The sequence below is a fragment of the Saccopteryx bilineata genome, chromosome 9 (genome assembly GCF_036850765.1).
Source record: "Saccopteryx bilineata isolate mSacBil1 chromosome 9, mSacBil1_pri_phased_curated, whole genome shotgun sequence".
NCBI lineage: Eukaryota > Metazoa > Chordata > Mammalia > Chiroptera > Emballonuridae > Saccopteryx > Saccopteryx bilineata.
The window spans coordinates 9,438,654-9,461,871 of NC_089498.1; the positions used below are offsets into that span (position 1 = coordinate 9,438,654).

General features: G+C 44.6%; 1 protein-coding gene across 1 annotated transcript; it reads right to left on the bottom strand.

The window, feature by feature from the left end:
• Positions 1 to 300: 300 nt before the first annotated feature.
• On the bottom strand, positions 301 to 19,502 carry BBS2 (Bardet-Biedl syndrome 2). The gene is made up of 17 exons (XM_066243277.1): positions 19,174 to 19,502; positions 16,514 to 16,741; positions 15,188 to 15,313; positions 14,845 to 14,907; positions 13,955 to 14,032; positions 10,966 to 11,070; positions 10,801 to 10,887; positions 8,515 to 8,650; positions 8,133 to 8,272; positions 7,171 to 7,315; positions 6,911 to 7,082; positions 6,139 to 6,268; positions 4,877 to 5,008; positions 4,372 to 4,509; positions 3,402 to 3,514; positions 1,870 to 2,018; positions 301 to 846 (listed from the first exon to the last, which is right to left on the bottom strand). Exons 1-17 carry the CDS (start codon positions 19,288 to 19,290, stop codon positions 740 to 742), a joined length of 2,166 nt encoding a protein of 721 aa, XP_066099374.1. The 5' UTR covers positions 19,291 to 19,502; the 3' UTR covers positions 301 to 739.
• Between the last annotated feature and the right edge of the window lie 3,716 nt (positions 19,503 to 23,218).

Here is a 23,218-nt window from a genome sequence, read left to right on the forward strand (position 1 = left end):
GTTCAAACCTCCACACGACTTACAAGCCAAGCTGTGGGCCGTGGTAGAACATACTCTGTCTCTGAGCTCAGAGATGCCAATACCAAGAGGATCAAATTAATGTGAAAATAAACGGACAGCCTTTAAGTCAAGAGTATTTAAAGTACCTTGCTGCAGGCTGACCCCTCTAAGCCTTGCCCATGAATTTTTAGGTCTAATTAGAAAGTCTTGGCTGAATGACCCCTGATGAGATGATTCTGTTAGGGTCCCTAAAAATGCAATTCTGATACAGTGGTGATTTTAAAATCAGTCAACACAAAGTGCAACACTTTTAAATTTTAATGTAAAGAATACATAACCTATTTTAAAATTACAAATTTAATAGAAATAGAAAATAGAAAGTGAAGACACTTTTCGAATGCAATGCTTCGTCTTCCATTTGTACATCTCACCCGGGCTGTGTTCGTTCTCAGCACCCTGGGTTCACCGGGATGTGATCCAAAGCCAACCAGCCTGGATTTTCAGGGAAAGATACTGTCTAACAAGTGTCCCCAAACTATGGCCCGCGGGCCACATGCGGCCCCCTGAGGCCATTTATCCAGCCCCCTGCCGCACTTCCGAAAGGGGCACCTCTTTCATTGGTGGTCAGTGAGAGGAGCACTGTATGTGGTGGCCCTCCAATGGTCTGAGGGACAGTGAACTGGCCCCCTGTGTAAAAAGTTTGGGGATCCCTGGACTCCGTTACCCAGTCTCTCCTCTGCTATGAAGAAGCGGTCCCCACCCGCATGATTCTGAACAGCGTGTTGATGTTGTTGTTCCGAATGGCGTCCCGACAAGCAGTGATCACCTGGTTCTTTGGTTTTCCAACTATGCAAGAAGAAACATCAAATCAGTACACTCTGAATGCTTATGAAAAGCGATTATAAATCAGAGACCAGCTTTAAAACAGCATAAAATTAGTGTAGGAGAGTTACAGGTCATGCAAATTCAACTGACTTACCTGACTGTCCCTAAGAGCTACCTTTGTGAGGAAATTTATCACAAACCAAACCTAGAGACCATGTCAGGCCTAGAAGTCAAAAGTCAGTTTTATAGAAAAGGATCAAAGCTCATATTCCCCTACCAAAGATTATGTCCAAAAGGAGGTCAAAACAGCAGATTTTAAGTATAAATCTCCAACTATATTTCTCCTTCCTTTGGATCACTTTACTGTTCTTTTCCTCAGTTTTAAGTTGGACACATACCTCATTAATTTTCAGTCTCCCCCACCTGTTTTTTTAAATAAGGGTATTTAAGACCTTCCTCTTGGGTACATGCCACTAGGTTTTTCTTTGGAGGATGCAGCAAGATCTAAGAAAAGGAGCTGAAAGATTTCTTTCCCTCTGAAATCTGGTCACCAAACAACAGGCTGACTTAAACTCAGGAACTGGTGCCAACTTGCCTGTTAAAAGTATCTTTAGCTTGACTAGGCAGTGGCACAGTGGATAGAGTGTTGGACTGGGATGTGGAGGACCCAGGTTTGAGACCCCGAGGTCGCCAGCTTAAGCATGGGCTCATCTGGTTTGAGCAAAGCTCACCAGCTTGGACCCAAGGTCACTGGCTCGAACAAGAGGTTACTTGGTCTGCTGAAGGCCCACAGTCAAGGCACATATGAGAAAGCAATCAATGAACACTAAGGTGTCCCAAAGAAAAACTAATGATTGATGCTTCTCATTTCTCTCCGTTCCTGTCTGTCCCTATCTATCCCTCTCTCTGACTCTGTCTCTGTAAAAAAAAAAAAGTATCTCTAAAGCTATGGGCCCCAGTATGAATTCTTGAAGCTACCACCATCTTCAATGGTCTCGCCCCAAAAATCACATTGTAATAACAAAGCTACAAAAACAGACTCACCACGCAGACGACCTGCTCTTTGAATTGCTTGATTGACTGCTTTGAGGTTTTCCAGTAGCTCTGTGTGATTGTTACAGCGAATTTTATATTCATTTAGCAAATCTTTGTTAAGATCATAGAGCTCCATGTAGCGACTCTTCATTGTTTTCCTGTGTAAATCAGTAGAAATTGAACATCTTTGTATCTCAATATGGCAGGCTTAAATGAAAAAACTTGCAAACTTCTTAGACACATAAAGACACCAAATTCTTAGCTGTACTGTCATTAAAACAGGGTAACTACTAAAGTTTTATTTGAAAACATCGCTAAGTCCCTAGCAAAATAATCTAGATCTTCCAAATAAATGGAAGATAAGTGGTCTGCCTTTGTTATTGGTCCATGGTTTGTTTGATGTAGGAGCCAAGAATTATCAAGTGCCCCCAGTGCTGGGGGTGCGGACACATGAGCTGATAGCCTATCTTCCGGTTTCAGATGAACATTCATTAGACAAAATGTCCTAGACCCGCCCATATCTGTTTTCACCTTTTTATTGTAAAATGTAGAACATATTCAAGAGTTCATGGAACAAATGGTTGTTAGCCAGGCCAGGACCAAGGACATCACCAGCATCCCGGAAGTTCCCTGCGTGTCCTTCCTGAACACCGGCCCTCCTCCCCTAGGAGACGATACTATCTTACACGATCATCTCTCCCCTGCCTTTCTTTATATTTTCACCATTATGTATGCTTCCCAAATGACACAGTGTAATTTTTGGGGGGTGTTTTTTGGTGACAGAGACAGAGAGAGGGACAGACAGACAGGAAGGGAGAGGGATGATAAGCATCAATTCCTCGTTGCAGCACCTTAGTTGTTCATTGATTGCTTTCTCATATGTGCCTTGACCAGAGGGGCAACAGCAGAGCGAGTGACCCCTTGCTTAAGCCAGCAACCTTGGGCTCAAGCTGGTGAGCCCTGCTCAAACCAGATGGACCTGTGCTCAAGCTGGCGACCTCGGGGTCTCAAATCTGGGTCCTCTGCATCCCAGTCCAACGCTCTATCCACTGCGCCACCACCTGGTCAGGTGATACAGTTTAGCTTTGTCTGTTTCCAAGCTATATAGAAATGCACTTTGCACATCTTCTTTTGAGTCTTACTTCTTTTGATCTCCATTATGCTTATAAGATCTGTCCATGTTGGTACATGTCTTTGAGATGCATACATTCTCATTATATAGATAAATCATCATTTATCCATCATACTGTTGATGCTAGTTTGGACTGTTCCCACTTTGGGAGTCTTACAAGAAATGCCTTTATGAACATTCCTGTACAAATACAAATACCTGGTTTACATGCACACCAGTTTCTCTAGGTTACAAAGCAGGAGCACTACTGGATCACAGGGTATGCCCATTTTCAACTCTACTGATAATGCCAAGTTATGTTCCAGAGTCCTTGTACCAACCACGCTCCTACTAGTAGCGCCTGAGAGCTGCTATTCCCTATTACTGACACGTCCCACCTGCGCCCATCCCGGTCACGGTGAAGACTCACATGTCCCTCATCAGACGAGCATCCTCAGCTCGGACCAGCACACTTCGGATCAGGTTAGAGTTGTCAGCCATGTCAGCACTGAGCTTCTGGTGAACCGAGTGATACTCATCCACCTGCAGAGCGTGAACACGCAGGAATGAGAAAGACCTCCCAGGCTTCCTGGAAACCAGACCGACTGAGGAGACGCCATTGACCACATCTACAGCGAGGCCCTCGCCTTTCCCCTGCCGGCTTGGACCGCCGTGACCCCCACTGTGTCCTCTTCCCGCCAGTGATTAGTCTGTGCTGCCTCCAGCACTGGAGATGACGTTCCCTGGGGGTCCTTTCCATGTTGTCGCAGGGAAGCCCTAGCAACACACACTGACATTTCAGAGATTTGGGGTGGAAACTTGGTTACAATTCAGGGCCAATCACAATCGTTACTTTCCCTTTTTCTTTTGAATTTGTTGGAAAGCACTAAACCAAAGAGCAAACTAGATACAATAGGTAAGATGAAGAGTTAGCAAAGGAAACTGCTGATGTGTATTTTAAAAAGTATTCCCCTAAATCAAACAAAGAAAGCAGGGTGGTCAAGAGCTAACTACTCCCTGTTATAGAAGAAATCCTTTTAACTACTGAACTCTCCAATACCGGTTCAATTTTGATTTTAAAAACTTGCAAAATTCTTTAAACCATGACTGCCACAGAACTACGTACAGCTGTAGTACATCCCTCTCCTAGGAAAGTGGCGGCAAGCCCCTTGAGTGATTTTAGCAAAGGCCAGCTTAGGAGTACCCTAATGAAATCAATAACAATGTGCCTACCTGTATAGTTTAAGTTTAAATTTTTGGCTCTCAAAAGAAATTTCAATGGTTGTACTGTTGCTATTTGGCTCTGTTGACAAATGAGTTTGCTGACCGCTGTCCTAGGAGAAACACTTCAGACATTATTAAACCATGTTCTTACAAACACAGCCACTGGGCGCCCTCACCTTAAATAGCACCTTTCGTAATTCCTCAAAGTAGACAGGGAAATCCGCTTCTACCTGAAGGTCTTCAATAGCAAAAAACGACGCCATTGACTGGATGATATCCCCAGCCAGATCAATATCATCAGTGTTTACAGTGATCTAGCCAGAGGAAGAGACAGGGTTAGCATCCTCAGAGCAGAGACAAACTGAGCTGAAGCAGTACCTGAATTTCCCCACACTCAACACATTTACTGAGCATCAGTTATGACTAAGACAGGGTTTTACCCTCAAGGAAATAATAGATCGCATTCATTATTCCTAATCCTGCCCAAATTAGATGAAGAAGGGTGGGAGGGAGGGAGGCAGAAAACCACTGTTCTAGCTTACACCGTGTCTAAGATGATGAACACTGACAGACTCAGCTGAAACAGGTGGTTTCATGACCTTGAGACAGGCGTCCCCCACTTCAGCTCACGAAATGGAAAACACTGCCTGAGAAGTCTATGTCCACAACATTAACCATTACCTCTCCGCTGAGTTTTATTTTTATACACAGCTGGCTACTGTTCCGTAGAGATGTGAAACACACTTGAAATGGAGCATTCTGAATGTCTGTGTCTTCTGGGAGCAGAAAGTTCTGGCTGAGCCATATAACAACCTTAAAAATGAATAGAATGAAATGAACTTTCAATTTTAAAATAGTCACTGTTAAGAGTTATCTATCCTTTCTCATTTCATTGCTTGGTAAACAGAATTATACTTCACCACCACCCCCCCCTCAGTCAAGAAAACACTAATCACACCCCTTTTCCCGCCTCCTGCATGTTCTTAAATAACACTCATAATCATGTCAGGCCAACAGCATGCATAATTTAATAGTATTTTCAACTTAGACATAATCTAATCTGCAATGTAGAAAAAGATCAAGTATGATGCTGATCTGTTTACACGGTAGCTCTGTGGCTATGCCCTGGGCAATGTAGTCTGCTTAAAATTATTCGAGTCCATTCCTTTAAAAATTTTTAAATCTGAATGCACAGACACCATGACACATCCACACAATAAAAACAACTTTTAAAATTAATAATTACAGCACTGTACAGTGATTTGAAACACAGGTCCCACACAATAACCACCACGAGGCTTTCTGGGAGGGCCCACGTCTATAGAGCTGCCAGCCCCACAGGCCAGGAAGGGGCCTGGGAATCTGCACGATGGATAAGCCCCACTAAGAATCCTGAGGTCCAGCCACAGTCCGCTGGCATCAGGCCTGGCAAATTTACAAGGGACCGTCACACCAATTATGTAATCTGGGCCCCTGTGTGGTAAGATAGCCACATCTACAGATAAGAATGAGGCTCAGATTGGTGAAAGGCATTCCCCGAAATCACTAAGGATTTAATTAAAGGAGCACATTAACCCAAGAATGTTCCCAGCTCCAAGTCCCACTCTTTCCATTTTGATGCAGGCTCCTCTTGAAACACTAGGGTCAGGACAGCCAGACTAAGACCATAACCAAAGAAAGAGTAATTAAAAACGGGTGAGAACTCACCAATAAGTAAGGACTGCTCAGCTAAACAAGGAGTGTATTTTTCCAAAGTCAGAGAAAGGGGGTATTCTAGCAATATTTTTGTGACAGGTTATAAACCAACACCAACCAACACCAATAATTTGTGTCATATTTACTGCTACCAAATAACTCACTCATGTGATTCCTCCCTCCTAAGAAATAACATCCAAAGGGTCCTAAGATGCAGAAGTATTGAAAGAAAAAAGCCAGCAGCTCACTCTCTGGGCCCGTTCTGCGATGGTGAAGTTGACGTAACTGAGCGGCTGGCTGGCGGGGTCCGGGCTGGTCAGTGCATACATGGAGAACCGCGGGAGCTGTCTCGTCAGCTCAAACACGTGGAACTGGGTGCTGTGGCCGGCCAGGGGAACACAAGAGAACTGTTCTGTATTGAATGGTATTTCAAAGCGCAAGGCCCAGAAAACAAGGTCACGACTGAGTCACCAGGTTGACATTTCAGGGTTTCACAGATGGAAAATATCCCCCCAAACTTGAAGGTTAAAATACTACAGTAACGGGGTTTGGGATTTGGAGATAACTGAATCTACATGTATGTACACGTGCACCAAGAGCTTAAAACACCCTTTAAAAACGTGTGAAAAGGCTTTTGTCTTGCACAGATCCAGTGGACTTCCTCCACTAGCTGAGGTTATGTATAACTCTAATATAAAGAAGTATCCCAACCCTTATACTCTTAGTGGTCAAAACCAGAAGTTCACAAATCATCAATTAAGCATACTTTTTTGAACTTCTGTGATCACAACATCATCAGACTTAAACCAGAAAATACCCATCATAAACGCGAATACCCTTTTTGTATTTTGAAAGATTTCAAATTAGGGAAATAAGGTCCTGGGAAAATTCGCTTGGGTGGACAGAACCATTCGATGGCTTCTGTGGCCCCAACAGCCTTCCTGGCATAACGGGGAAATCTACACATCTCGCCCTTTCCTACACGCTGTCTGGAAATGACCGTGACTTCCAGGGGCTCACCTGCTCCTGTAACCCACGAAGGTTTTCAAGTGCAGATCCACAGGGACGTCTTTGGGAGGCGTGAGTGGGATGCGGAGGGAGCTGGAAAGGCTGTGAGTGCTGGGGTGTACCACGTGGCTCTCCCCCAGAAAAATCCCCTCTGCAAAAATCAGCACCGCGCGGATGATGGTGTCTGCAGGGAGCAGAGAAAACGGCGGGTTCAGGAGGCACGCTCAGGCGGCACAGGCGCCCGCCCACACCAGCAGTCAAGAGCTTCTTACCGTTGGAAGTAGACACGCACAGTTCGACGTGAGCGGCCTGAGTCTCGTTCCCCAGGCTAACCGAGAGGGCGGTGTGGAGCTTGGTGTTGGCTGGGATGATGCCCCCCTGCCCGTCGGCCTCATTCAGTGGGCTGCTCTGTTCGGCCTGCAAAACATCCCACCCGCGTCCCAGTCAGTCACCCAACTGAACTGATGTCACTTTTAAATACTATGGTTTTCCTGCTTCAACAGGCACACTCTTCTCTTATTATTTTATTTTAACCTCACTTTTCAGAATTCAGAGCCTTGCTCTGCCCAGCCGTTTCTCAAGTGAAAATACCCTTGGCCCTCTCTGGATTTAAGGTCCACTGTGCCCCGTCATGCCTTTCACATCTTTTGTGTTGTTCTTTTAAAATAAGAAAATTCATTTAGCACAGCAATTCAGAAACAGTCCTGCACGGCAGGACCACGTAAAACCCTGCTCGCCGGGCATCCTGCAGCCCGTCGATCGAGTATCAACACACAGACCAGTCACTCTGGTTGTCCCTTTTTATGTTACTGATTTTTGAAAAGATAAAAGATACTCCATACATATTACTCCTCCTCCCTTTCACAGACCACCACTCACAGCCCTCCGTATCTGCCCAAGTATGTGTAGCTCCTTCACAGCTGCCTCACGTTCCCCAGCGTGTGCTCCTTGCTGCCAGTCAACAGCTAAGCTGCCCCCAGCTGTCCTCTGCTGCAGTGCAGCTGTGGGAATGTCTCGGACCTCTGGTGCGAACACCGCAATAGCTCAGCCTCCTGCGCGTGGAAGTGCCCGATGGAAGGACACCTGCCCGATCCATTCTGACCCAGCCTGCATTTCTGCCGGTCGGGAGGCGGGAGCCGCAGCACAGCAGACACACCAAGGAGACACCTTTCTCCTTCCACACGCGCCAGACCCCCACCGCTCCGATTCCGGGTCCCGCTGAACCGGGACCCACCTTGGCGTTTTCCTCATAGTTACGGAGTTCCAGCAACAGGTTCTGTTTCTTCTGACTCAGCTCTCGGATCATGTCCTGCTCGACGCTGTTGTCCATGAAGTTCCCCCGCGTCTCAGCCGCGCCTGGCAGGTAGCCCCGGACTGAACGGAAGGAAGACACGCTCACCACACCAAGAAATGTCCCAAGTCTAGCCAGGTCTACTTGAAGGTCATCAATCACCTGGTCTTATACGCCGAACACCTACGTTCACATTTCCCCAACTCATGTGGACTTATCAGAACGAGAGGATATCAAAACAAACACCTCAAGGGGAATTTCCTGGTATTCTGACCCAACCAAGCTGAAACTCAGACTTCTCCGGGATTCTCCCCTCTCAACTCACTCTCCCCGTCCACGGAGCAGCAGATTAACTGCATGTGGCCATCCATCCGGTAATCGCCCTCCACCACACCGGCGATCGCCGAAGAAAAGTTGTCTTTAAAGATGACCTCCCCAGTTCGGTCACTGCGAGCATCGACCTAAAAATAAAATAAGGATTTGAAAAGTCGATCCCTTTAGTTTTGAAAACCCCCCAAAATGTAATGGTCATTGCGTTTAGCGGATTCCAAGGGCACTCCATGGAGCCCTGTGGCTTCTAAGGAGGCACCTATGACTGCTGGGGACTCCGCAAGGGGACCCCAGACAGCCTTAACCAGCTGTGCTTTCTTCTTTCTAAGTCAATTACTTTACATATTGGCCTTGCCATCCCATTGCATTTGGATAAACGAGTTGACAGAGAGGCAGGACATATAATGCAGAGAGTGAAGGTCCAGACTGCCGGGTTCTGGTTCCAGCTTTGCCCTATGGGGTCTTGGGCAAGTTTATGAACCCTCCTGTGCTTGGACTTCTCATCTGGGACCCATGACAATAATGGCACCTCCACCTCCCAGCGTGGGAACGAAGCCTAAAGGAGCTAACACACAGAAGGCACTTAATACAGGACCTGGCACGTTAGAGGTTTATAAGAAATGGGTCCCTCCAAAATGTGGTCCATTTTATGGATTTTCAAGGCTTTTTATTTTTTCTCATTTATTGACTATACTGGGGTGACACTGGCTAGTAAAACTATAGAGGTTTCAGGGTACACTTCCATAATACATCCTAGATATACTGCTGTGTGTGTTCCCCACCCCCAGTCAGGTCTCCATCCATCACTGTTTACCCCCTTTCCCTCTTCCCCCTCCCCCACCCCCTTCCCTCTGGTCACCACCACACTGCTGTCTGTATCTATGAGTTTTGTGCTTAATCCATTCACCTTTGGATTTTCAAGTTTCTTAACATGCAACTACACCGTCTTCCCTTATAATTTTTTTTTTTTTTTGTATTTTTCTGAAGCTGTAAACAGGAAGACAGTCAGACAGACTCCCGCATGCGCCCGACCGGGATCCACCCGGCATGCCCACCAGGGGCAAGGCTCTGCCCACCAGGGGGCGATGCTCTGCCCCTCCGGGGCGTCGCTCTGCCGCGACCAGAGCCACTCTAGCGCCTGGGGCAGAGGCCAAGGAGCCATCCCCAGCGCCCGGGCCATCTTTGCTCCAATGGAGCCTCGGCTGCGGGAGGGGAAGAGAGAGACAGAGAGGAAGGAGGGGGGGTGAAAAAGCAAATGGGCGCTTCTCCTATGTGCCCTGGCCAGGAATCGAACCCAGGTCCCCCGCACGCCAGGCCGACGCTCTACCGCTGAGCCAACCAGCCAGGGCTTCCCTTATAATTTTTAACACCCATACCAGAGACAAAACCAAGTGGAGAAGAAGGAACCAACATAACAGCAAAGTCGCAAGGCCCTGGCCGAAAGCAAAGCAAACTCAGAGAAGAACGACAGGAGTGCGCCGCTCTGCAGGCCGTCAGCCCTGACAGACAGGACAGGGCAAACGGTATCCGGGGACACCTGGCAGCCACAGGGCCGTTTCTAACAAAACGATCCTGACTCACCAAAAGACTGTCGACAACTCTGATCTGAAGTAAAAGAAGGAAAGAAAGCAAAAAACTTGATTTTGAAGTTACAGCTGGGGAAACATTATCCCCATTAATTTTAGGTTTTCAGTTAGTTTTAAGATTTATTAGAAAAGAGCTGTACAAACAGTTCTTTATTAGCTTATTAAAATTCCTTGTTTTATTGGTCTATGCCAAAGGTCAACCTGCACGGATCCTCATTCCTTCAAGAGGTTTAGAAAGAATCTTCTAGAGATTATCACCTAAGTAGGGACATAGGCCTGGCCTGTGGTGGCGCAGTGGGTAAAGCACCGACCTGGAACGCTGAGGTTGCTGGTTTGAAACCCTGGGCTTGCCCGGTCAAGGCACGTACAACAAGGAAGCAGTGAACAGCTAGAATGAAGCAACTACTTGTCACCCCCCTTCTCTCTGTAAAATCAATAAATAAAATCTTTAAAAATAAATAAATAAATAAATAAATAAATAAATAGGGACATAGGCCAAAAGAACACTCATTACTCAGTAATGTTGATAACTACAGCAGGAAGAAAAACCGTGGGAAGATTATAAAGTTGAATTTGGAATTCCAGCCAAGGAATGCAAGTTTGTATCCTCATGTTACTGTTCTGAATCATACAGCCAACACGTCTCAGACAATCAGTACTTGGAATTGGCACCTAAACGCTGCTATCCGACTTACCTTCCCATTGGACCAACCAGTTATCAGTTCACACACGCCATCCGAGTTCAGGTCAAAAGCATGAATGCTCATGGCATGATTTTTGGACTGAAAAGGAATTCAAAGAATTAGAAGTCTCTCAATATGTATAAAATCCCTGTATGTCAGAGGTTGACTCATACTAACTTTAACTCTCCAGTATCGAGCTGCTTTGTCATAAACTCCAACTGTGCCGTTGGAAAGGGCGTAGCCAAATCGGCTGCCGTACATGGGGCAAAGATTGGTGATTACCTGCAAAAAAATAACACAAATATACACCAGTGTTTCACTAAGGCTCAATTTAATGCAAAGTACAGCTTTATAAAGCTGCATGCCTCGCTACAGTGTTAAAATTAGACTTGAGTGCACTTTCAATCCATTAGTGGGTAAGGTATTCCTCCTCTCTATGACCCGTCTCATCTATTGCAGAGGTTGGATAATGAAACTGAGTAAACTCACAAGGTTTGCTGTTTTAGATCAAGCTTACATGGCAAGCTGCAACAAATTACAAAAAGAAATACAGTAAAATTGAGGGATAGATAAAGGAGGAAATAAGATGAGTACACGAGATAGAAACAGAATGTTTTAATGATTATTCCGATTACCTTAACTTATAATATCCCACCGTCTAAATTTTATAAAGACTTACAAAATCCACAATTGAATATCTTTATGTGGACACTTTTTGTCCTATGGCATAATTTGTTTGCGAAGATGGAAGACATTTTTTAGAAAAAAATACATAATCCTTGGAGAAGTGAAAACCCAAGCACACGCCTCTGTGTATATATGTGACATTATACATGTTATGATACATGATGCACACGTTATATAAGAAATAGTTATAAGACTGTTTGGGGATTTAACATCTCAAAAGGATAAATTTTTAGGTACTAAATAAAATTACCTTTTAAAGTTAAAACCAAAGCTTAATAACATCTATGATCCTGCAGACCTACTTTCTCATTCTGACCCTAAGACAAGAGGTATTGAGAAATAAATTGTATAAAGCAGGGAATAGTTATGTAATCTCCTCCACGCCTCCAGCTTTTCTATAAAACCACCCGCGTCCCTTCACTCTGAATATAAAGTGCTGTGTAGGTTTCAGAATCATTTGCTCAGGGCATTCTCTGGCAATACCTGTGGCACTGCGGAACGGCTGGATGAATGAATTACCATTTTGCTGATCTGGGAAAAGACTTTTGAGCTAGGGGCAAAATCAAACTGAGAGGACAAGGAAAAATTACCCTGAAATGAACAATTTTATAAAATCCACACTTGTCTAAGTTTAGGCTCCAGATTCCCCAGGTCCATGGTCCTTCCTTAGTTCACTAGTTTCTTTCTTTTGTGGACTAGAGGATCAATAGTCACCTCAAAACCCTAGTTCCATTTCAGGTTCTCCTGGCCTCTCCCAGGATATAGGTGTTTCGAAGAATGCGCTCTCCTCCCATCTATAGTATTGAGAATAAAAAGAAGCCCAGCAAAGCCTGAACGATGCCCACCGAACGGGAAAGAGTTACTACAAATTCAAATGACAGGAAAGGCAATGACAATGCCAGGCACAGCACCTACAGGACAGGGATTCTCCAGTTGGTTCTCCTTGGGGGGGGGGGCAGGTGGGAAAGTGGCAAAGTCCTTTAAGAACCTAATGGAAGCTAAGGGCCCTGACTCCAGAGCACAAACACACGTGCGCGCACGCGCACGCGCGCACACACACACACACACCAAACAGAGCCCCCTGCGCAGACACACGTCTTCAGACTGCTGCTCAGCTCTCATCTCTCGCCTTCATTCTTCTCTGTCCACAACTATTGCTTTGCAATCATAGTAACCGCAAGTATATAAGAAGTATAGTAGGACTAAGCAAAAATCTGTGGCTCTTGCTAGAGGATAACGATCAATTAGCTAAAATCACTGCTAGCATTTTGAATATCAAGATGCAAGTTTTGCTTGTTCGCCTCCTCTGCAGTTAGGGGATGAAGCTTGCCTCACCTACGTCTCTTCTGTAAGTGGCGAGAGGTTAGGACAAGTGGTCAAGTGCGGTGTTGAGACCGGACGCCCAAACACCACCCGGCTCCAGTCTGCAGAATCCCGCCATTCTGCCCCCTCAGACTCCCTCCCTTGCTTTTCGCTGTCCATTTACAACGTGCACTAGCTACTGCTCCTTCATCCTCTTCTCCTCCCTTTACTCAGAACACCCCAATTCTTTTTTCTGTCTCCATCTTGCTCAGTCCTAGCGCACCAGCAGCGTATATCCTAACAACGTCAAAACTACAAAGGATGCCTGACCTGTCGGCGCAGTGGATAAAAAGTCGACCTGGAACGCTGAGGTCACTGGTTCAAAACCCTAGGCTTGCCCTGTCAAGGCACATATGAAAAGCAACAACCAGTTGATGCTTCCCACTCCTCCCCCACCACTTTTCTCTCTCTCTTCTTTCTCTAAAATCAATAATTTTTTTAAAAAAACTACAAAGAATAAGGACGGTCTTAGGCGATGCTTTAAAAATTGAAGTTTAAACTCTTTAAGAAACACATCGGGTTCAATTACATGAAGTAATTCTGATCACAAAGAAGTTAGCCAAGTTCTTTCTCTAATATCAAATTTTTAAGCTTCTGTACAGAAATGTGCCTAAGAAATACTTAAATTGAATGAAGAGAAAAAGTATAACCCATTTAACAGACATGAAAAGGACAAGACACAAGGGTTCAAATCCTGATCAAGCTGGTTAAAAGTCATGGTCTTGTGTGTGTAATTTAACAAAGAAACTTAACATCAGTTTCATTTGTAAAATGGGAATAATGGTATTTCCTTCCTAATAGGGTTCTTGTAGCATTAAATGAGCTGGCTCACATCAAGTACTTAGAACAGTACACGGCATATATAAAGTGCACAATAAATAGTTGTCATTACGTTGATGATGTATTAACTCATTAAAAGAAATCCCTCTCTGCTCAATAATTTTCCTCTATTTAATCAGTCTTTTCAAAATACCTCTTATACAAGATTTTTAGATGCTTCTTTCTTTGCAATGTACAACTCTGTTTGAGCCCCACGGTTTCTACCTTAAAACTGCCTGGGTTGTGAGCAGACGTCCCAGCACTCTCATTTGATGTTACAGTTGACTGTGCTGCTTACCTCTGTCTCTGTCATTTCTGTCACAATCATATCTTCTTTGAAAACTCGGATATCAAAATCCTCAGATCCAACAAGAAGCTTTTAAAAAAAATCATGCGTATTTAGTTCAGCAAATGAACACAGAAACATTTCCATAAATAAAACAAAAAATGGCATATTTTGTAGGTTGCTACTGCTACCCAAGACTTCCAATCTCCCAGCAATCCAATGCTCAGGAAGGTTCCCTCTAATGCAGAGGTCAAAACAAATTCATCCAGGAGGGAAACAGTGGCTCTAGAGGGTGTCTCCTGGCATGTGGGCCGCCCGTCCTGCTGGGGCGTGTTCTTCCAGCACGCACCTGACAACGCTCTGGGCTCGGCACCCTTCTGTCTGCAGATGGGAGCCCTGTTCCAAATGCCGGAGCTCGGTATCCGTGGACGAAGGCGGGGGGTAAGTCACTGCCCAACGCAACACTTCTCTGGCTGCTCGAGAAGCTAATGTCTAAGTAACCCTGAGAATCATTTCAAAGGCTAAGAGCCAATCTCTAAAACCGCTAAATTCCTGAAGGAGTTGGCCAAAATTTAAAACCATCTCCTGATACGGTTCAATAGCATCAGAAGCAAGTTATAAGATTGTGAGTATGACTGTAGTCCCGTCGTCTCTTGTGCCCTCCCTCCCTGTCCCGTGTCTTTGAAATATCACGGCCTTGATCTTTGTATTAGACACAGAAAGTGAGTGATTGTTCAAAAGAGAGGAGAAAGACAAACGAGGCCAGTGAGCACATTATTTAAGGCAACAGAGCGCCAACAGCAAACAGGAGAAATGAACGCGCCTCTCAACCACCAGTGTCACCGTCGTGGGAAAATTTATTCAGCTGAACACAAAGAGACATTATCTCCTCCCCCACATACCTCATTTTTCCCATCACTGTCAAAGTCACACAAGGCCAGGGAATGAACGTTATCTCCAGTAACCTGAAAATAAAACCCAGTATCAGGAATATGCCCTCTTTTTTTCACTTCATTTGACTGTAACAGCCACATGAAAGAGGGGATTACACAAACCACCAACAGGTGTTCTTCAAATTTTGCATATCCTTTTATAAGTTACAGAACTACAAACACGGTTCCATTTTGTTCTCTCTTATTCATTACAGTCAATGGTAAAAAAAACAAAAAAAAACCCAAAAACCGTAAAGAACATTAAAAGGAAAAATGTTTAAGAGTACTAAAGAGAGTGTTTTGTTCTTCATACCGTCCAAAAGAGATCATTTCCTTCGTGATCAAAACCCTGCAGAGCACAATTTCCACCGATAATCGCAAGAGGAGAGGAAATGTCTCCCAATGTCCCCAACACAATTGCATTGGCCCCTTCTGCCACCTAAGAAGAAAAAAGATATAAAATCTCAGATAACAAGGCTGGGCAGGCACACTGGAGGTAATATATGTCCTTATTTGGATACTCGAATTCCTCTGTCCTCATTTGTGAGAACCCACACGGTCTCCTGGGGGCGGGGGGCTGTCCACTGAGGACAATGACTGTGACACACCTGTGCCGATGCAATGACAAACACAGATCCAGGGACACTCAGGCCCTGGGCGTCACACACTAATCTGCCACAATAAGCTGCTACAAAGTCCAAGGCTCTCTAGGATATCCAGCCAAATATTATTCTAGATGTTTCTGTGAAGGTATTTTTAGATGAGATTAACATTTAAATCAGTAGCCTTTGAGAGCCTTTGAGTAAAGCAGATTACCCTTTATAATGTGGGTGGGCCTCATCCAATCAGTTGAAGACCTTAATAGAAAAATGACTAGCCCCTGAGGAAGGAAGATAATGCCACTAGACTACCTTCAGACTTGAATTTCAACATCAACTCTTCCCTGGGTCTCTAACCTGCTAGCCGACACTGCAAATTTGGGACTTAGCAATCTCCGTACCATGTGAACCAATTCTTTAAAATACATCCCTCTCCACCCCTCTCTCTATATATAGATATCCTGACTAATACAGTCCTAAACTCAATTCCAGTCTTGTATAAAAACATAGGGAGCATATCTATGTGACCAAAAGTTTCTAAGGGCAGGAAAAGCATTAACCAAAAAATTGATCAGTTGGACTTCATCAAATTTGAAAACTTTTATTCATCAACACCTACCTGTTGGAATAAGTCACATACTAGGAGAACATATTTGTTATCTATAAATCGGACAAGGAACTTGTACCCAGTATATCCAAAGAACACCTACAAATCAATGATACACACAGACTACCAATAAATAAAAAGACGAAAGACTTCAACATTCACAGAGGACAGAAATAGGCAGTAAGCACAGGAAATGGAGGTCTACATCACTGTTCAGGAGGGAAATGCAAAACAAAACCACTTAGCAACCATGACAATTAAATAACGGTCAAGTGAGTCAAGCAGATGCAAATGACAAAATCACCGCACTGTTTAATTATAGCACAATCGCCACATAATAAACCAAAATAGATGTCTGATCTCCTTCAAGCATAACAAAAGTGAACAGTAATGGGTAGTGGGAATGTTACAGTTATAAAAGGGGTATACTTGCCTCTCTGTAGAAAAAATCTGAATTATTGTAGACATTGTAAGCCAAAAGATTAGTCTGTGTCCCCACTAAGAGAGCATCATAGCCAAGTTCAGGGTTCAATACTCCAGCAGTCAGGCAGCTGACAGCCTGATTAATGTTGAGCAGGGAAACGTCAGACTCCAGGGGGCTCTGGAAGACCCTGGGCGCACCGAAATGCTGGCTCTTTGTATGAGGATTGTGAATAAAAACCTAAAACAAAAACAGTAAATTGCATTCCCTTAAAATACCAATAATATATAAAATTAACACTTTTTTTAAAGACTCAGGTTATTAACAGATTTCAACATTAACAATAAGTCACTTTAACCACCTAGAAAACGTAAAACAACTTAACACAGTTCTGTGCATGGCTGACTTTCAATCACTACGAACTGTAGAAATCCATGGTTCTTGGCCTTGTAAACAAGGTGATGAACAAGGTCTAATTGTTGCTTACAGGGGCAGCAGACTGTCCAAGCACTCTGACAAACCAGCCTTTGTCCGATCAACCTACAGGAAACTGCCACCAGTTACAAAGATTGCTACACACTAAAATGATAGCAGAAAATAGAATAAACACTTCCTTTAGTATCTTTCATCCAAGCACCTAATGAATTCACTTCTTTACCCTTAAAACAGTCTGGTAGTTAATAAATCTGTTTTACAAACAGATCTGAATCACAAAAATCAAGCTTCTTGAAAGCTTTCATAGTCTATACTAGTAAGAATTAAATAATTAGCCCAAAGTTAATTAATTTAGCAGTTTCAACAATCGTAAATATAATCATCGGAGTGTCAGCACAAGTCATTCAATTTCCTTGGGCTTTATTTGTAAAAAAGAGGTTTGGAGTAGAATGTGCATTCTCAAGGGGGTGATAGCACCCCGAAAGGGGTGACTGAGGTTGAGATGGGGGATCTTAGATATTAGTATTAGAGTGACCTGTTGTCTCCCCAAAAGGCCACAGTACAAAACAGATACACCGTATATCTGTGGTATTAAATTTTCATTTTATAATAAAGCTCCATAATGAGGAAAGGCGGGTCAATATGGAAAAAAATGATGTGAAACATTGGATAAGATATCCCTTAAGCTCCTTCTAGTTCTATAATTCACTAATTTCAAATGAGTATTTCATCCCTTTGGTATACATCCAAACAAAATTAATTTTAAATTACCTAAACAAGGTAGTCTATTAAAAAAATAATTTTCAAAATAATTTATTAGAAACATTTAGAAAAGGTATATAACTACTGAAGATTGCATTCATGATCTCATTTGTGTAAAGTACTCCATAACGTGTTTTTATAAATGTTACCACATTTGATCCTCACAAGCCCAAGACTTCCTAGTTGAGTGACCTCAAGTATTGAACCACTAGTCAGTACAGTGGGAGTAATACAAAACAACAGCTAACAATTAGTGACCATTTCTTATACGCCAAGGGCTTCATATGTAGTAACTTATTTAGTCCTCGTAACAACTGTATGTGGTAGATACTATTATTAAGTACCTTTGCCCAAGGTCATGAAATTAGTAGGTACTAGAGCCAGGATCCAACACACCTGCGCTAGGCTGCTGCCCTTGGCATTGTTGCAAGAATGCCAAGACAATTAATGTAATAAAAAAGGCTTTGTAACTGTTAGAAGTCCCTGAGCTTGCTGTTCCTCTATTCCATGCATTGGGGGCAGGCTTCCATCGATACACAGGGCCTTGATTTGACCCGTCCATTGTCCTTCTTGACTAAAAGCTTTCGGAAAGTAGGGACTCCAGCTTTAGCTTTGAATCCTCAACATCAAGCATGAAGGAGGTGTTCCGCAAAAGTCTAGTGACTGTTGAATGGCCGTGTCTTTTTCATCTCTATGACTCCCACACCTTGCACAGGACCTGGCACATAGTAAACACCTAATAGGTACTTAGTGAATAAATTATGGGGAAAGATCTGAATGTACATGGATACAGATCAAAAGTGCAATCTGGCCTGACCTGTGGTGGAGCAGTGGGATAAAGCATCGACCTGGAACACTGAGGTTGCTGGTTCGAAACCTTGGGCTTGCCTGGTCAAGGCACATATGGGAGTTGATGCTTCCTGCTCCTCCCTCTCTCTCTCTCTCTCTCTCTCCCCCCCCCCTCTAAAAATCAATAAATAAAATATTTTTAAAAATTAAAAAAAAAGTGCAATCTGAATCATTTCATTTGGGGTCTTTGTTCTTTTTTGTTGTTTTTTGTTTTGTTTTGTTTTTGTCATCAACTAGGTTGGCTCGAGGCAGCCTGAGATAGTGGAAGGAGTTCAGAGTGACAGACAGAGGCCCTAGGGCTCTAGTCTGAGGTGTTACCACTGCTAACCCTGAGCAGCCCCTTCCCCCTTCTGTGGACTTCTCCTTCCTAAGCTCCCTATCTGTACGGGGACTCCAACACTGTCCCAGTCTAAATCAAGTTAACTGCTCGGAAAAGCCATTCCAGCGAGACCCCATCATTCATTACTGTGCCCAGAATTGAGAACTACTGGAAGACTGTGGTCCGGTTGCCGGGCAACCCTGGCTGGGGGCGGGGTCGGAGACTAAGGGGCGGGGTCGCAGGGTGACGGCCCGCGAAGACCGTGGGCCTCCAGGGGCCCGGGCTCCGCGCAGGTGGGAGCGGTTACCTTGCCCGCTTGGGTGGCGGCCGCCAGGCACGGGTGCGTCCCGTCGTAGCGCCCTACGGCCACCATGCGTGGGCAGATTTTGTGGCGCAGTTTCAGGGTGAACACGGGCAGCAGCATGATGGCGGCGGCTGTGGGCAGGACGTCTGGTTGCCCGAAGCCGGCACAGCGGAGCCGGTCCTACCCGCTGCGGTGAGGGGCGCAGGGATCTGACCAACTCGGCTCCTGCTGCCTCAGCCAAGATGCAAAACAGCACGGGTCCGAGAGGCCCCCGCGCCGCCAGCAGCTTTTGCAGTTGTGCAGACCCGCTCAGCTGCGTCTGCGGCTGCGCAGGCTCCGCCCAGATCCTACGGCTGCGCAGTCGAGCTTTTTTCTCTGCAAAGCCTGATATCGACTCCCTCTGCGATGGAGTAGTGTGTTTTGCGGCCGTAACTTCTCCGCTTTCTTTGCGGCTCCACTGAGGTGTCTGCAGTGACCATGTCTGAGCTAGCGCACCCCCAGACCTTCTCCTTCTAGCACTACAACCAACTGCACCCCTGCGTGTTACACACGCTGCTACCACCCTCCAGAGTCATTCATTCAAGAAATGTCTTGACTGCCTTTTCTGCCCCTTACCTTAAACTGTTATGTTGATGAGAGAGAGAGAAGCATCAACTCGTTTCTCCACTGCAGTTGTGCGTCCATTGATTGCTTCTCGCACATTCCTTGACCAGGGGTCAAACCTGCAACCGCAGGATGGAGCCAGCAACTTTGGGATCAAGCCAACAACTTTGGGCTCGAGCTGGTGACCTCGGGTTTTAAAGTGGTGACTTCGGTGCTCTGGGTCAACACTACAGCCAGTGTGCCGCCACCGGTCAGGCCATCTACCCCGCCAAGCCTCGCTTCTCTAGGTACCGCCGTGGTGGCCTGCAACTTTGCAGCTCCTCTTCCTAATAGGACATTAGAATCAGCAGCAGCACTGACATTTACCGAGCATTTTCTAGGTGCCATTCTAAGTACGTTATATGTATCATCTCAATCCTACAACAACCTGACAAGGCGGGGACTATTGTTATCCCACGTTACAGATAACAAATCTTGACCACTGTCCCCTCCTTTTTTCGTAACTCTTCATTGGCTCCCCATTTTTAAAAAAATTTATTCATTTTAGAGAGGAGTGAGAGTGAGAGAGAGAAAAGAGAGAGAGAGAGATAAGGGGGGAGGAGCAGGAACCATCAACTCCCATATGTGCCTTGACCAGACAAGTGCAGGGTTTTGAACCAGGGACCTCAGCATTCCAGGACGATGCTTTATCCACTGCGCCACCACAGGTCAGGCAGCTCCCCATTTTTTTTTTAATTTTTAATTTAATTTTATTTATTTTTTTAATTAATTTATTTTTTTTAGAGAGGACAGAGAGAGGGAGAGAGAGAGACAGAGAGGGAGAGAGAGGAGAGAGAGACAGAGAGAGAGCGAAGGGGGGAGGAGCTGGAAGCATCAACTCCCATATGTGCCTTGACCAGGCAAGCCCAGGGTTTCGAACCGGCGACCTCAGCATTTCCAGGTCGACGCTTTATCCACTGCGCCACCACAGGTCAGGCAGCTCCCCATTTTTAATCGAAGAAAGTTCAAGTTCTTTGACACTTATGAAAACCAAATACCATCCACGGTTCACGTGCTTACTCATTCAATCCTCACAACCATCCTCTGGGGAGAGAGCCTGTCGTCATACCTATTAATACAAGAGAGGAAACTGAGTCACGAGAGGTTATATAACATAATCCCAAGGCCACATAGCGATTAAGTGGCAGAACCAGGATGGAAACACAGGCAGTCGCCTGAGCTGCTAACCACTGCACATACTGCGTAGTCAGTGCACTTCCCCACCACCAGCATCCTCTTCTAGAAAAAGGAAAATAGTTGTTGCAAGAATTAGACAAACTAATATAAATAAAGCACTTAAAGCTATGTCTGGCACTTAATAAAAGCTCCCATAAATGATTAGTATTAATAGGTTATTATTATTATTATTATTATTATTACCTCTAGATGAAAAGGCTGTCTTTTACTTGTTGGGGTAGCTATTGTAATAAATCCAGTGCCTGCCTTCCTTTCCTTCCTTCCTTCCTCCCTTCCTTCCTTCCTTCCTTCCTTCCTTCCTTCCTTCCTTCCTTCCTTCTATTTAGCCAGTAGCATTGTTCCAGGCTCTCTCTCAGCCTTTTGGGTGAGAAAGACCAACATAGCTGGTCAATGTCTGGTGGGAACTAGGTGAGACCAAGAATTTAGATGCTGCCTGCTGCCTGACCTGTGGTGGCACAGTGGCTAAAGTGTCAACCTGGAATGTAGAGGTCCTCGGCTCAAAACCCCGGGCTTACCAGGTCAAGACATGTACAAGAAGCAACTACTATGAGTTGATGCTTTCTGCTCCTCCTCCTGCCTTTTTCTCAATCCTCTCTCTAAAATCAATAAATAAAATCTTTAAAAAAAAAAGAAAAAGAATTTATATAGACTTACACCAGGCCTGCTGCCTGTCTGTCCCTCTGTCTCCTTGTCCTCATTTTGCATATGCAAAGCACTCCCACTAGAGGGTGTGTAGGAGTAGAGAACAGAACTTAAGCACCTTAGCACGCTGGACAGAAGGCCTGGAGAGAGGCAGGGTGAGAGGGCCCCCTGAGGAGAAGGTGTGCAGCAGTCACAGCATTGACTTCTGGGGGTGGACGGGGGGGGGGGGGGGGGGGGGGGGGGCAGGGCATCCAGCTGGAGCAGGGCTATTGCAAGATGTTACCATTGAGAAAAACCAAGTAAAGGTACACGAGAGCTCTTTCTGTTATTTCTTATAACTGCACGTGAACCTATAATTATCTCAGGATAAGAAGTGGAATTTTTAAAAAATTCAAAGTGAAGAACAGAGAAGGATCAGCATGGACGGCACCCTGAAAAAAAAACCCATAAAAAGAACACAGGGCTGTGAAATTACCAAGCCAGGGAAGGGGGGACTGACGTGACCACTCCAGGTGCTGACGTGGCTGGCTCCCAGCTTTAGCCGAGTCTAAAACTGGCACCTCAGAATTTAGGTATCAAGGTGCTTCCTCAGCATGAGCTCTCAGGGATCAGAGTCACACAATCACAAAGGTGCTCAGATTAGGGACCGAAAATGAAGAGCATACTCACCAGGGTTGGACCCTGCCTTGTGCTGATTTCAGAATGGTCTAGAGCAGTGCTTTTCGACCAGTGTGCTGCAAGAATTTTTTTTAAATCGATTTATCAATTTTAGAGAGACAGACAGACATCACTCTGTTCCTGTATGTGCCCTAATCTGGGATCGAACCCACAACCTTTGCATAGTAGGATAATGCTCTAACCAACTGAGCCATCAGGCCAGGGCAAGAATTTTTAAAATATGTAATACCTGACTATTTAGTAAGAGGCGCTGGCCTCCTTTCCCCTAAACTGTCAGATTTAAAAAATGCAATAGCCAACACAACAATAGCCATCGGCATGAATGCATCAAAACTATACGTATTTTTTTGTTAGATTGGCAAAAAATATATATATTTTCTGGTGTGCTGCAGAATTTTAGTGATTAGTTTATGTGTGCCATGAGATGCAAATGTTGACAATCACTGGTCTAGAGCTGTGGCCTCCTGAATGGTAACAGCATGTCAGATGTGGCTACTGAGAACTTAAAACGTGGCTAGTTCCCATGGAGGCAAGTTGTCAGCATTTAAAGTATACACTGGATTTTGATGAATTCATAGAAAACTCATTTTAACTATCTGCTCGATATTTTTATGTTGTTTATGTTTTTAAATGATGCACGACAGTATTTCAATGCATTGCGTTAAATAAAAAGTATTATGAAGATTAAAAAGAAAACATGACAACCTGCCTGGTGAAAACTCAAAAAGTGAAAAAAAATGTCAATAGGGACAAAAGAAACCAAAGACACTCCCATAGTATCTTGCCGTCTAAAGCAATGGTCCCCAACCCCCGGGCCGCGGACTGGTACCGGTCCATGGGCCATTTGGTACCGGTCTGCAGAGAAAGAATAAATAACTTACATTATTTC